This window comes from Anthonomus grandis, chromosome 11, assembly GCF_022605725.1.
Source record: "Anthonomus grandis grandis chromosome 11, icAntGran1.3, whole genome shotgun sequence".
NCBI classification, from domain to species: domain Eukaryota; kingdom Metazoa; phylum Arthropoda; class Insecta; order Coleoptera; family Curculionidae; genus Anthonomus; species Anthonomus grandis.
The window spans coordinates 2,900,495-2,916,340 of record NC_065556.1 but is presented as its reverse complement, the minus strand read 5'-3'; the positions used below and the strand labels follow the sequence as shown (position 1 = coordinate 2,916,340).

Here is a 15,846-nt window from a genome sequence, read left to right as displayed (position 1 = left end):
GTCTTCCATTTTTGTTTCAGCCACTCGTAACATCTCTTCGAAACTTTGGTCCTACCAATAGCTAACTTACCGCCGGCAGCGCTTTCTGGATGTAAGGTCCTATCATCAAGCCAAGGCCAATATTCCCCCAGGGAGAGGAAATGGCAAGATAAAATTTATGGCGAATAAATTCCTATTTATTGAGAAATTAGTTCTATCAGCACCAACATTTTTATTTCATTATAAGTTGATGTATAAAATAAAAAATTATGTTTCAAAATATTTACTCAGACAAAACAGATTCTGGCTTATTGTAATTTCGTATACACAAAGCCTATATTTTTAAAATTGTTATATTTACCAAGCAATTAATCACCTAAAGATTAATAATCTTATATTTTTCATTGTTTCAGAGCTCTTCAATTAAACAAGAATTCTCGGAAAAGGAACTAAAAGGTAAGCAGTACATAAGATTATTCAATATAACAACCTTGAAATTATGTACTTTTAATCAAAATATAAATACGGCAACAGATCTATTGGCAACCATTCAAAATAATTTGAAAAAAATGTTGCTAGCGAAAATAGCTCGGGATGTTTTAATTTTAACGTGTCGCAGTTATTTTGGGACAGCGGGGCGCATCCACCGAATCGATCATAATTAGTCGCATATTCGCATCAGGCTTGGAAATCTAAAACAGCCTAATAAAATATTATGTCATTTGGCTCAGATGCAAATATTTTAGTTTTGACAAAAATTTTATTTATAGCGGTAGTTTCGTGAAGGTCACCGGTTGGCGTATGTAAAAATGATTACGCGACAACTTGTTTGCTGATGAAATTATGTCAGGTTTCTCGCTAGGTTTCGCAGGTGTAAATAATGTGAACTAATTATAAAAGTCTCGGGGCCGAAAAATTAATAAAACGCCTAAATGTCTCAGCAACGCGTATATTCATGACTGTGTCCCCTTTTATAAAAATTATCCGACCCCGTGATTCACTAAAAGAATTCGTCATCATGCGTTTTTCTTATCAGGTCAGATTCCTTTTCTTTCTATGTTGTGGTTGCGATGAGGCGATACAAGATGATTACAGTCGGTAACCTGACTTTTCTTGGCGTCCTCGTAAAGGATTCCCTTATAAGCTTTTCTGGAACGTTTAGAACCAGGCAGCTCTTCAACCTCATATCGTTCATTATCCGATACTTTTGTTATAACAAAAGGGCCTTTTTAACGCGGATTAAGTTTTCTACTCTGACCATCGTTACTTCCTTTTGCTTTTCAAGAACGTGTTGTCCCACCTCAAACGTCATTGACGAAGCATGCTTTCGTAGAGCTCTTTTTGATAAAAAAATACCTCGTAAAAAGATTTCTCGGTGGTAACTATGTTACATGCAGATTTTGCCCTAAGCATGTAACATGGGATTTCATATAAATTCGGGCAAAAGTTTATGGGTTTTGGTATCGGCTTGAAAGGGTTGTGTGATTTACAGTTTTATAAATGGAATTTGGGGTTTGATAGTAATGCAATTTATTTTTTTTAGGCTTTTGGGGTTTGATTATTTTTAGGAATGTATTTACCTACCCTATCCTATCAGCACACCTCTGTGGAGTTAGTCGTATTATGTTTCCTTAATCCCTATTCATGTACCTGGTGTTGGGAACTTTCTGACCTTTGATTTATTTGTCAAGAGTTTCTATGAGGCCGGTATATGTCTGGGGTATGAAGGGACTTCTAGAGGGTGCTGTTGTGCCACAGATTGCGCTATGAGTGGAGTAAATAAGACCTTTTAGATGGTGATCCGTTAGTGTAGGAAAACTTACAAATACTTTCTTCTATAGCGGAATCATGTTGGGCAAGGTATCCTAATTGATTTGAAATTGGCCTCCCCAGTTTTGCTTGCTATATTTCATCTTGACATCTGGTTTCTAACCCTACTAGCCGATTGACAGTGACTGTGATTGACAGTAATGACTATTGACACACTTGTTGTTGTGGAGGTTTGGCAGCGTTGCTGTTTTCCATTAAAGTTTGGTTTCCATTTGGCGGATGACGGAGCGTCATAAATCAGGCAGAGCGACGTAAGAGGAAAATTGGAATTTCGTAGCCCCGTTGGGAAAATTTTGTTAGTTTTCCATGTTTTAGTATCCGAGCAGTATCATTTTGCTGTGGTATTGCGGAATTTCTATTTTGATAGAGTGAGGCTCCGCGTAGTTTGCACCAAGAGGCAGGGTCAGATCGTGTCGAAGAGAGAGAGTGACAAGTTCACTGCCAGTGTCACCTGTCACTGTCTGGTCAGTTGTCAGTTCCTTGTCCAGCCTGTAGCCATCCCGTTATCAGAAAGAACAGTCGACATTTTGTGGTTTTAAGGAAAATTTAAGTTCATCTTGCCGGGAATTCGGTTGAATGGAAAAATATTCCTCCCAAGTTTTGGGGTTTAATTTGATGAACGTCTATTGGGAAGTTGTAGCCGAGAGGACTTCGGATTGACCTGATATTTTTGGATTTGGTCGGCTGCTCCCACACCACTTATGGGATTTTCAAATTTTCTAACCACAAAACGAGACTCTAGGCCTCGCTCACCACCTTAGGTATGTAGCAACATGTTGGTAATTGCCATAGAATTGATTGTGTGCTTATTTTACTAATTTTTTTTGTCCTCTATTTAGAGGCCTCTCCTTTTTCTCATTCTCTCCTCTATTCTCTGGTCTCTTCCTATTCTCTGGTTTCTTCTGGTCATCCCAACACTGTTGGCAACCGGCTGACGTGAGCCTCATCACAGCCTGGACTGAGCATTGTACTGTGGCTCTGCGATTTTGGATTGGAATTTGCCTGAAATCGACTTGCCCATGTGGTCGTTACCCTGGTTGTAGCTGACTGGTTTCAGAGCTGTCGAGTTAAGCTACCTTGGCCAAAATACACAAGAGATTAGAGGACACGCAAGTTTTTTGCACATTTTATTTTATTTTTCTCTTATTGAACGGTTTGATTTAGGGTTGGGGGTTGATTTTTTAATTTGAATTTTATGGGTTTATTTTCTTTTATGTAAAACAAAAACGTTAAGGGGTTCTTACTAAGTCTATTAACATTAACCTGAGGGTTATCATTTGAGTCGAGCATAATTGATTTTGACATTGAGCCTGGATCACCTTGTAAGGGATCGGCTATTTGCTACAAATAACATATTTAGTCATAGTGTTGGTTGTTGGTTAATAGGTTTTATTGCACCAACATACCATTAATAGGCTTTAAAATTCGAACCTTACTATTTAAAAGTTTTATTTAGATTAATGTGACTTGACTAGAGTTTGTAAAAGGTATTTAAGGCCAGTGAGGTATTGTGAATTAGGCTCTAAACATATACTTCTTGTAAACAACACGTGATCACGTTTTGGATTTTCCCCTTGAACAGTAGTTCAGTGCGGATTTGTTTTTTTTCCTTACTAATTCCTCGCCATAAGCATACCTCAAGTAACTCTCAATTCTTTTATCAATTTTTTTTATTTACTTAAAATTACTACAGTATTACATTTTGAATAATTATCTAAATTTAAATATCTTAGTGGAATTTAATTTTTTTATATAAATGGAAGTGACTATGTAAATTCTTGGATGATTATATCAATCTGGTGGACCTATGGATTGTTATTTAAGTTTTTCCCAAATTATTTTCAGCTTTTAGGATCTAGGTACAGGCATAAATATAGGTCATCATTTTCTTGATTAAGGGGGGCTTATATTACCATCATAATATATCAGAGTTTGGTGTAAAATATTTAAATCAAGTGGCGCTCTTATTAAAATTTCTCCCACTACCTTCTCCACCGTCTAAAAGCTGGCGGCCACTAAATCTCTGAATCTTTTAAAACAAAATATACTTGTCTGTACTTAGTAATTTTTTTGTGGTTGGATGGTAGGTATGACTCACACGGGTTGGAATTAAATTGGTTTGAACTGAGTTACGCGCTACAACTATAGTATTAATTCCCCACGTCAGTAGAAGCCATAAGAGCAGACAGAATAGAGTGGTTTATTATTTCGATTTGACCATTAGCGTGTGCAGTAGAGGGAGCACATAAAACCCTATTAATATTTAGTTTCGTGCAGTAAGTCGCAAACTGATTGCTCGTAAAAGCAGCACCTCTATCCCATACTATTCGTCTGGCTACTCCAAACATTTCAGTTATACTATATAGAAACCGTATTACAGGAGTCGTCCTTTTTGTTGGGAACCGCCTTAAGGAATAGAAACTTGGTAAATGACTATAAGATATGAATTTTTCCTCGTGCTAGTTACAAATGGACCCAGATGATCCTGCTTAGAACATTGCAAGGCTAGAATTACTATTTCCGTGGAACTATGGGCAGTTTGTTCGCTTGCAACATCTTTGATGCAATGATGCCAAATGCTTATGTAGAAATGACCAAAAAAACTTTTTTTGTTTTTATTTTGACAGGCGCATTCCTTTTTAATAAAATATGAAGATTTTTTTTTCCATAAAATATGATAAGATACTCTATAACGAAGTCAACATTCAAAGTTAACTGAATGTAGATAACGTATATTAGAAAAAGGCAACAACATCGCAACGCCGCTCGATCGCATTGTTGATTCCACCCACACAAGCAATCTTTACCAGTGACGTGGTCAAAAAATATTTACATGAGAAATATTTATTATTAATAGATTATGCTTTAAATTATAAACAATATTACGGGGTATGAACTCTTTATGCGTTTTTTTTAGGTACTTCATTAGAGTAAAGCTACTTATCTAATAAAAAGCATTTTTATGGAAATTAAATATTTTATAGTTATTATAGATTCTTTAACAAGTTTTTATTATTCTACATTTATGACGACGGTTGTACCTTGATATAATGTTATGACAATATCGGTATTTACTTGTGAAAAGATCGGCCTAAATCGCCGTTTTCCCATGATGCGGCACAAACGGCACAAGTTTTAACTATCGTAACAGTTTACAAAAACACTAAAATAACTCAACTTTTTTACCTTTTCAAGCAAAAAATAAAGAGGCAAGCAAAAAAAACACAGAACTTCACAAATGCCGAATGTAAACAGAAAGCCGTGTATCAAGATGACACTTCGCAAGATGCCATCAGCTTTTACCTGCGGTGCTGCCATATCAAATTTTTTAGAAGCGGTTTTAAGGATAAGAACGTTAATAGTTGTTCTTATTGCGCTTAGAATAAAATATATCTATTTGTAATTTATATTTTCAATCCAAAATCTAACTTTAATAAGTTAAATTAACATTATTATATGTATTGATATATAGCTAAAATTTGCTCTTTTGAAAATGCGTGTAAACTTGACAACAGAGAATCGATTAATATGTTTGTAAACAAAACACCCCCCTTGCCGCTGTGCACATGTTGAACTCAAACAAAGTAGTTGTTTACTAATTCTAGCCTTTCAATGTTCTAAGTATCCAGGGAAATAGGTTGCTTCTCTATAGGATTGAGACGTCCTCGTGCCTTTCCTCCGGGATTTTTTATATACAAGCAACCCAAACACGAGTTTATATAACTTCTGTACTAACATATTGCTTCATCGATGGAAACCAGTTCCGAGATTTTATAGATTTTCGTATTTTATCTACAGAAAAATGCCCAGCATCGTCATGATAATATAAAAGTATCCTTCTACGGGCAGATTTAGGAATCACCCATCGATCACCACTATCAAGTTTTTTACAAAGTCGGTCACTTCGCAAACAGAAATCCTTGTTAATTTAAATTATTAAATTTTCTCCCGTTCTTCAGAACTCTTCGGTGCAAGTGAGAGTGTTTCTATTATATTTTTACATCGGTCATCTTGAAGCTGAGCAGAGAGTATCCAGTAATTTTTTTCGATATTTACATGGTTTATGTGGATTATCTCAGGAATTTCATCTTGAATCGCAATACAACTTAACGCGTCTACATGGCCCATTTTAGTACCAGCTCGATATTCTATATCAAAATCAAACTCCTGTATTCCCAGCCACTCCCTATCCTTGGTATAATATCTCTCTTTATTAGGGTGTGTCTTAAAGAGTTACAATCATTAACCACTTTGAATATCATACTCAAGAAATAAATTCTAAACTTTTTCAGGGCACATACTACAGCAAGTATTTCTAATTCATATAAATGAAACCTTTGTTCATCCGGGGTAGCGGATTTGCTATAGAATTGAACAGGTTTAAGCCAACTATTTTCTTGTACTTGCAATAAAATAGCTCCGAGTCTTACTTTACTCGCATCGCAATGTACCTCTGGAATTTCAGTTCCATTATACATAGGTATACTAGGTAAGCTAGGACCCGTGGCCTAACAAAGTTTTCCTTTAGAGTTTGAAAGGCCTTTTCTTCTAAATCATTCCAAGAGAAAACGATGCTTTGAAAGTTCGGAAAACCCCTTTTTAAATTTAAGCACAGCGTTAATTTTATCATTCTCAGGTCGAATGCTTTCGTTGAAAATTCCATGGCCTAAGTACTCTATCTTAATCCGTAGAAACCGCCACTTATCAAGGCGCAATATCATACCAGCAGCTCTGAAGAGTTCCAAAACTTTACGAAGATTTTGTTCATACCCCTCTGAAATACGGCTGGGGTATTTACTAAGCCAAATGAATTCCTCAGATCATCGTAATGCTCGTCGACAGTGACAAAAGCTGTATTTGAAGTAGAATCGTCATCAACTGAAATTTGATGATAGCCAGAGGCCAGGTCCAACGAGATAAAGAACTTATTACCTTGAATGTTGTTAAGGGGATCATCAATACGAGGCAAGGGGTATTTAGCTTTAATTGTATTGCGGTTGATGGTTCTGTAATCCACACAGATTCTTTCCTCTCCACTGGCATATGGTGAATCAGATTCCTGGACTATTCCATTATCCAACAACTCTTGGGACTATCTTGCGTACCTTTTCCCGTTTTTTGAATGCCATGCTTTTGATATGGTCTATAGGTTTGCTATCCAACGTTTTGATTGATATTTTAGTATTTCATTTGTCTTGCCAGTTTCTCTATACTCGTCAAGTATCCCTAATAAACTTAACAACTTATTCTCGCCAAGATCTGTGTCGATTTATTCTTTAATGTCTTGTATCGTAAATACTTTGACATTTTTGACTTGAGCTGTCAAACAATCCATTGATGGAATACAGTTTTCATAACACGAAATGCCCCCACAACGATCTTATCTTTTTCATATTGAATGGGTCTATTGGGCATATTTATCATAGGCGTTGTGACCCAGATAATTGGGTGGAATTGTGTCTGTCTGATTGGCAGTTAATGTAGCTTTTTTATTTACTAATAGCCCGTTGAGCGAATTTGGTTTCCTCTAACAGTGCCAGTAACACTATCATGATTATCAAAAGATTGACCTATGATAACCGGCACCTCTTAAACACTATCAGGCACAACTAAAGCTTCTACGACAACAGTGGCTAGTTCGACTTTAATTTTAATAAAAGTTTTCGCATTTTCAATTACGGGGCCCCCTGCATAACCAGACAAACGCATCATAGTAGGTGTCAGTTCTAATCCTAAATTATTTGCATCTGTCTCTCTATAGTGATATATATAATAGTGACAGCGGCATAACCCGAATCAACGTAAACACGTAAAGGTTTACCATTTATTATACAATCGATAAAATAACATGTACACTACCGCTCAAAAGTATTTGCCACATGACTGTTTTAAAGTTATAACTAAAAATAATAAACCCATCAGTTATTCTTATGAAACGGTTTATTTATAACAAAATGGCAAAACAAACATTTTTCAATTAATTAAATTTAAGAAAATCAAATTTTGGATTCATCTATATGTCTGCCTCGATTCTTAATAACAGCTTTACAGAGTTTCGGTAGTCTTCTAATTAATTTGTCCAAAGTTTCCTGAGGTATCTTGTGCCACTCTTCTTGGATAATCCTCTACAAGTCTTTTTTTGATGTGGGGCATGATTTTCGCACTTATCTATCCAGTTAATCCCACAGTAATATGATAGGATTCAGGTCCGGTGATTGTGAGGCCCATACCATAACTTTCAGAAGATGTTGCCTTTTTAATTGACCTAAATATTGCTTGCAAAATTTCGACGTGTGCTTGGGGTCATTGTCATGTTGAAAGATGAAGTTTTCCTCAATTATTTGAGTACCAAAAGGAAGTACATTATCACTTAAAATTGTTTTGTAACCCTCTTTTCGAAGAATTCCCTCTATTCTAATTAGATCGCCCACTGCAGATCCTCCGAAACAACCCCACATCATCACCGAACCACCATCGTGTCTAACTGAGGCCACCGTACAGTTTTCAGCGACTCTTTCATTGGCATAACGGCGAACAAAAACTCGCCTCTTCGTTCCAAAAATCTCAAATTTCGACTCGTCACTCCAGAGAACTTTCTTGCAGTCATCAATGGTCCGTTTTTTGTGTGATTGGGCCCAGTCAAGTCTTTTCTTCTTATTAACATCCTTCAGAAGCGGTTTTGATACAGCTAAACGTCCTTTAAGACCAGCATTATAAAGTCGCCGTTTTACTGTCGAAACACTGACCGCTTTTTTACGCTCCTTGTTGATTTTTGCTGTGATTTCAGGGGCGGTAAGGCGTCTATTGCGTTTGCTTGTAATTATAATATTTAAGTCCTCCTTTGACTTGTTGCCTTTGGCCTTCTCGATCGAGGTTTGTTGCTAATAGTCCCTTCTCTGGTGAACTTCTTTCCAACCTTATAAAGACAATCGTCAATAAGCAAGCGAAATTATTTATCAATGTTACACAAAATCAATTCTTGAAGACTAAACACCCTTAAATATTTCAAATTTCATCGGAAACGAGCTGTAAACAGATTAGTTTTTTAGAAGAAGTGCATATTTTCACTACATTGTTTGTTATTTGCAAGACTATTTTTAAATACTCAGTGTTTTTCAACGAACCATAGTTGATAGATATGCTGTTTAAGCATATATGCAATTTACAAAAGAGATACAATCTAAATATAGATATAAAGATAAGATTTGTGTATCTAATTTAAAATATTAAAAAGAATACATGGTGGGCAAATACTTTTGAGCGGTAGTGTATGTGAATAGTTTGTAGAAAGTAATAAAATTAAAGATATAAATAATTGCAATTTGTACAGGTGACACGTTCTGGACACTTAGATTGGACATGTTTCTTTTTCTTACAGTTAAAACACATAATGTTGAAAACATCTACTCTATCATTTTGTCTATTTGACGATTACGATGCGTAAGTCCTTATTGTGTTCCCTTGTGCGGTGTAAGTTGACATCTTGTTTATATGTAGGGGTTCTGTTAAGTATAGGGCCTTAACGTACACTTGACAAGTACTGTTCAAACAGAGCTTCAGGTGTCTCATAGCACCCGGCTTAAGCAGCATTCTGGATGGTTACGTCCGGAATACCATCTAGAATGCAGGAAACTGAATTTTTTCTAGTATTTGGACAGTTCTAAAAAGTTCCATTGTGCGAAAGTAGTATATAGCCATGGACTGGTCACGCCATTTCTGCCTATTAAGCATGTTTCTCAAGCTTTTGGCAAAATCTACATGATGGAAACTAGAAAAGTCCTTGTAATAAGACACTTCCATTCCTCCAAGGTATAATTCACTGATGTCAAGCTGTGATACCAAGTGCGAGCCATGCCAGCTAAGCGTGATTGCATGTGGTAAATTACAGTAATGTCATCCCAACCATTTACAATTTGAGTTGCTCGATCTTTTGGACCCAGCGATTAGCAGTTATATTACCATTTTCTGGATAATAATGTGGAATACATGCTGCGTTAATAATAAGCCTGATTGCTTATCAGTATGGAGAACATGCCTAATTTTTAAATTGTGGGCGCCATGCAGTTTAATGCGTTTATGTAAAGAGCAGTTGTAAGAACCTTTAACTGGCAAATTGATCGTTACATAAACAAAAACATTTTTAAGAAATATAACACATAGTAACACAAAATCATCTTCAATTATTACGATTATATTATCAAAATATGCTATTTTTGGTCAATGTTCATTGTTTAAACTTTTACTTAAATAAATTATTGTTGTAAAGACACTTGTTCTTGTTAAAAACCCCTGAAATCAAAACGTTATGCACCAAAGTTCTAAAACATTAAAAAACTCAATATCTTGCTAGTATGTAACTACCCTTTGGCCAAAATCAGTAACCTACCGCACATTACACTTTACAACATGTACTAAATCAAATAAAAAAATAAACATAACTTTTAGTGCGGTTGCTTACATATAATACTATATGAAAATCAGTATACTGAGATTAAAAGGTATTGAATAAATTAATTAAAATGCATGAGAAAACGTTTAATAAAAAATAGGAATCAAGCTTACCTCAAGATGTTGAAGGGTCTTTTATAAAGTGTATTAAAGTAATCTTTCTTATTACATGGCTATTGTCGCTATGAGGTAACTATGAAGTCGAATCCCAACCTCGAACAATTGAACTTGTTAACCTGAAGACCACACCATTTGGAAAGAAAGCCAGAATACAATTTCTGAGTACCTTTTCGATGGATAATTCCACGCAGGCCCAGTGTCACAAAAATTGACAATACAATGTTGCCTTGCTTAGCTTTAAGTTTCAGCAAGTACGGAAATTAATCTAATCCCAAAAGGCAAAGAATTCAAATTACAGGAAAAACAACAACAGCCCGGTATCGAAAATGCCAATACGTAAAAGTTGATCCTTGAGCATGGCATGGTATGTGACCAATGAGAAAGACAGACAGAAAAATCACGTTAGTCAGAGAGAGGGAGAAAGAGAGAGAAAAACAACCTGATTCTAGTAAATTGTTATGAGATTCAAGGCTAACGCCATCTAGAAGTTCTTATTTTTACAATGCCATTAACTAGATATTAGATGTGGCGAAGGAGAAACTTAAAGTGTTTCTGTAGTGACTTGTAGGTCCTTGAGCCTTTCCAAGATTTTGCTGATCCTTTGGTAATTCACCCTGCTTGCGGAGAAAGAAGATGTTTTCGGAATTCCATTGGCGAAAATGGTTCTGTAGGAAGACTACGTAAAAATTCTAGCAACGCAACGTTGCGAATGTAGTCATGCCATGTTCATAATAATCTACTTGAAATTATCACGCGTGATGTGTTGGTTAGACTGCGTTTATCGCTAAAAAACTCTAGTGTTTTCTAGAAAGAACTAATTGGTCAGTTCATGGGAAACGTCGCAAGTGGAATTCATATACAGGAATTAGAATAACTGACTCACAAGACTAGGCCAGTTATAAGCATCGTTTTGCTGAGGATCACGAATGCCGCTGGCTCTACGATTTGCAAGAAGTGGCATGAAGCCAGTTACGTACAATTTAAATAGTTATTCTATACCTTTTACCAACCGATTTAATGGCGTTCGAGTAGTACCTTTAAGTTTTTTCAAGGTCCAAAGTTTAAAGATATTAAAAACAAAATTATTCTCTTTATTTATAAATTTGTATGAAAATGACTTTCTTAGCAATCTTTATGACAAACACTTTACACCCCTAATTTTGATCCTTTATGTATGAAAACTGATATTTTAGTTTTGCTCTAAGACTTTTTTTTTAATTATAATGACAAATTCAAGCTATGCTTATCGTATACAATTTTTTATTTAGAATTACGGACAGCCTTTGATCTTCTGGACCGAAACCAAGATGGCAAAGTAACCACGAGAGAATTCAAAATCATGCTCAACAATTTAGGAATCGACCTCAAAGAGGATAAAGTGGAAGCATTAATAAAATGCGCCAGTCATGCAGGTAATTCTTTTTTGTCTTTAATAATAGAAATATGTCAAAGGAAACACGTCAGGTAAATGTTTTGTTCTAAAAAAATATCTTTTGTCTCCTGCCGCTTGTTTTATATAACCTTTAGTATAATTCGAAAAATTCATCCATTATCCAAAAGATGCTGGTCATACACTTTTATAAAAGGTAAAAACACAAAATTTACACAAAAAACATTTTAAATGATTGACAAAGGTTACATGTTTCGCTCGACTAGAGCATTATCACACCTATAATAATTAAGATGATGTAACCCGAAGAAAGGAAAATTCAACAAAACTTACCATAACTTACACAAAACACCTAATATACAGGGTGATTTTTAAGCTGATACTTTTTTTTTAACTGTGTATAGAACTCGGTAAAATAGACATTTTTTTCAAATAACTTTATTCAAAGAACCAAAAAATAAAAAAATTGCATTGCCAAAATGTTATAAAATCAGTCCAATACGGTCCTCTCTAATTTAAATAAGTTGTTCAAAGTTGTCACCATTAACTTCAACACAACGATTTGCTCGACGTAACCACTGTTTCGTAACGGCACGCAATAGAGAAATCGGTTTTTGTCTAACTGTTGTCGCAGCCTGCTCAATACGTGCTATTAGTTCTTCTTGTGTGTCGATAGGCGCCTTGAAAACTAAACTTTTCATATACCTTCACAAAAAAAAGTCACATGGATTTAGGTCTGGCGTCCTTGGTGGCCATGCAACTGGTCTATTTCGGCCAATCCACCGATTTGGTTGGTTGTAACTTATATCCAAAAATTCGCTCACTTCTCGTCTAAAATGGGCAGGTGCTCCATCCTGCAGGAGCCACATAGCTTGTCTGATATTCAGTGGCACGTATTCTAACAGAACAGACAGATTATTTTGTAAAAAGTCCAAATAAACATCGCCCGTCAAACGGTCTGGTAAGATAAATGGTCCAACAAGTATCCCATTCACAATTCCTGCCCACACATTAGCAGAAAAGCGGTGTTAAAAATTGGTTCTGCGAATTGCATGGGGATTGTCAACAGACCAAACATGCGTATTTCGAAAATTGTTAATTCCGTTTCGGGTGAATGTTGCCTCGTCCATGGCTAAAATTTTGTTCGAAAAATGTTGATCATTTTCATGTTGTTGTAGGAACCATTCACAAAACTGAACTCTGCGGGGGAAGTCTTCAGGCAGTAGCGCTTGGACACGTTGAACGTGAAAGGGATTAAATTGATTCTCGCGCAATGTTGTCCATACTTTTGTTTGACTTAATCCGACTTGCCCTGCAACAACTCGAGTACTTGTTGTTGGATGTTAATGGAGTACTTGTTGATATGAACATTTTCAGGTCTCCTTCCTCTTCCTGCATGCCCTCCACGATGTTCCCGTAAATCGCCAGTATCCCTAGCCCGTTGAATAAGATTTATGAAACTTCTGGGTATAGGATGATTCCGCAAAGGAAAGCGGTCTGCGTATAATACCGAAGCAGCAGGAGCACTTTGAAGACACTCTCCTCAAATAAGCAACATATCCACAAGTTCATTATTTTCATAACGATGTGCCATTTTTAGGATTTGCAAATTTAAAATTAACAACAATAAACCAAAAGTGTCTAAGACTACGGATACCGATATTAGTTATCGGTACAATGCGTGATCGATAATATAAAAATTCTAGCAAAAACTAAACATAAACAGACTATGAAAAACAAACCCATATTCACTTTTTTTATTCTGTATATCCCTTGTTTTTGAGTGTATCGAAAAAAGTTATTTGAAAAAAATGTATATTTTACCGAGTTCTGTAGTATGTGTAGTTGTTGCTTTCTTAAAGAGTCTGCAACTGCTGATAGCAGTACTTCTCTGAGATGGGTAGAAATACTTATATAGAAATTGCTTGACACTAGGTAAAGCACACATTTATATTGATACTTAAGACGCCATTTCCACATTCTAGATATTAAGGAAAACCTTAGGTCGATGGTATAAGGAAGAAACCAAATAAATGTCAGGATGGTGACGTCAGAATAGGCTGAACCTTAATATCTCGAAAACAATATTGTCTCATGCAGACATCATTATAGGTCTCTTTATGCATTCTTAGAGGGTAAGAGTATCTCTCAGGTGCCAGAGAGTCACTTTCTGAGAGTGTTAACTAATCAGAAACTTTCCTGGAAAGGAGAAATTGAAGCGTTAACTGGGAAAATTCACAGAGCATGTTATGTAATAAGGTGTTTGAGAGACAACTTGTGTTTGAAGTCTCTATTATCGTACTATTATGCATATAAACAATAAATTATTCAGTACAGTTTATTATTTTGGCATTACTCAGCTGGCCAGAAAAGTCATATTAACCCAAAAAAGGGTAATAAGATGCACGCTAGCATTGAAAAATACCGAATATTGTAGATCACATTTTCAAAGACTTACATTTTGAATGTTTCCATGATATTCAGAAATCATTTTACGTCCTTTCAAAAATATTCAAATGTGTATAATGTAATTACGAAAAGGCAATGCAGTAGTCTCAGAATTTCCTCACACCAAACGGAAATGCTTAAAAGTCCCTACTTTAAATACATTAACGTTTTAAAATTACCTGTTTTAAAAATTTGTCAAGTAATAAAGTATTTAAATATAGACTTAAACAATTGTTGTATGTGAATTTTTTATGATTCTTTGTATGAATTGTGTTTCTTGTGTATTTATTTGATTAACTTATGTAAGTAGATAGTTGCAATAGTATTATATGATATATTGTCACCTTTTACCTAATTTTTTACAACTGTAATGTTTCCATTGAAACTGATGACAAATAAACTTTATTATTATTAATATTATTATAAGACGGACCATGAATCCATCAGGCCAGCGCTCAACTGCTCATGGCTACTTTACTACTTTAACATCTTTCAAATATTCCATTTTCTTCAATACGTAACCGGCATATCGTGACTCTAGAAGCTGAAAGTTAAGTCTAACAAAAGCGTAATTCTGTAAAATAAATATAAAAATGATGATCCGGGTCTGATATTTCTCTACTAAAATAGAGGTCTAGAAGATTTTTCTTTTTTCTTTTTATTAAAAACGGTCTGCAGTCTCATTAATATTTGGTAACTTTTTACGATACACTCGATTTTTTACTTGGCTGTTACAAAACAATCTTTTTCAGGTAAAGAGTTAATAGACGAAAATGACTTTCTAAAATTTGTCAAACAAATACAAGAGATGTGTCCTATAAGAATGAAAAGTGGTGAAGACGATCAGGATCTCTTAGCAGCATTTAAAGTCTTTGATATGGATAATGACGGTTTTATCACTAAAGATGAGCTGAGAATAGCTATGGAAATGATCGGCGAAGATGTGACAGAAGATCAGTTGGACCATATTATGGAAGTAGCCGATACAGATAAGGACGGAAAGATTAACTATAAGGGTAAATATTGAAGAAAAATGAATAAGGCATTATTAAATTTTAATTTTGTTTTTTAGAGTTTTCACATTTGCTATCGTAGCTCTGTGATTAAAGGTTTTAACTAGTCCGTCCTAAATGCTAGAGTCATACAATCAGGTTGCATATTAATCGATAACCCATTTTGTATAAGATTTTGTAAAAAAACCCTGTAGCTAATAGAATAAATTATATAAGTTAAAAGAAATATAAGACTGTGATTTGTTTTAATTTAGTTTTATTTATCCGTTGGCAAAGCCCTGGTAACTTAATGATGTTGAATTTATCATAATTATGATTCAGAAGATCTGTAAATTTAATTTTTACGAATCTTGAATGGCTTCTTCAGTAGCTGAAAGTATTTATAAGTTAAATTAAAATAACATTTTTATCATCCCCTAAAAGAAACCATTCCATGCGTTACTGGAATACGCCAAAATGGCCGTCAATGAACTCAAACATGGAAATAATTTTGACGAACCGTTTACAAAAAGCATTGATTTCCAAAACTGTACTTTTCTGAAAAAATAATCAGTTTTGTGGCAGGTGAGATGTCTTAAATCTTCACTACCTGATAAGGATCTCTTAAGAACGTATTTA

At 35.1% G+C, this 15,846-nt stretch overlaps 1 protein-coding gene across 1 annotated transcript in view; it reads left to right on the top strand.

The window, feature by feature from the left end:
- Positions 1-15,473, top strand: part of LOC126742040 (calcium-binding protein E63-1) — a 49,533-nt gene extending 34,060 nt beyond the window's left edge. Inside the window, exons 3-6 of the mRNA XM_050448567.1 lie at positions 393-435; positions 11,646-11,789; positions 14,968-15,231; positions 15,288-15,473. Of these exons, the coding sequence (XP_050304524.1) occupies positions 393-435; positions 11,646-11,789; positions 14,968-15,231; positions 15,288-15,310 (474 nt within the window). The 3' untranslated portion in view covers positions 15,311-15,473. The remainder of the gene's footprint in view (positions 1-392; positions 436-11,645; positions 11,790-14,967; positions 15,232-15,287) is intronic.
- Positions 15,474-15,846: the final 373 nt, after the last annotated feature.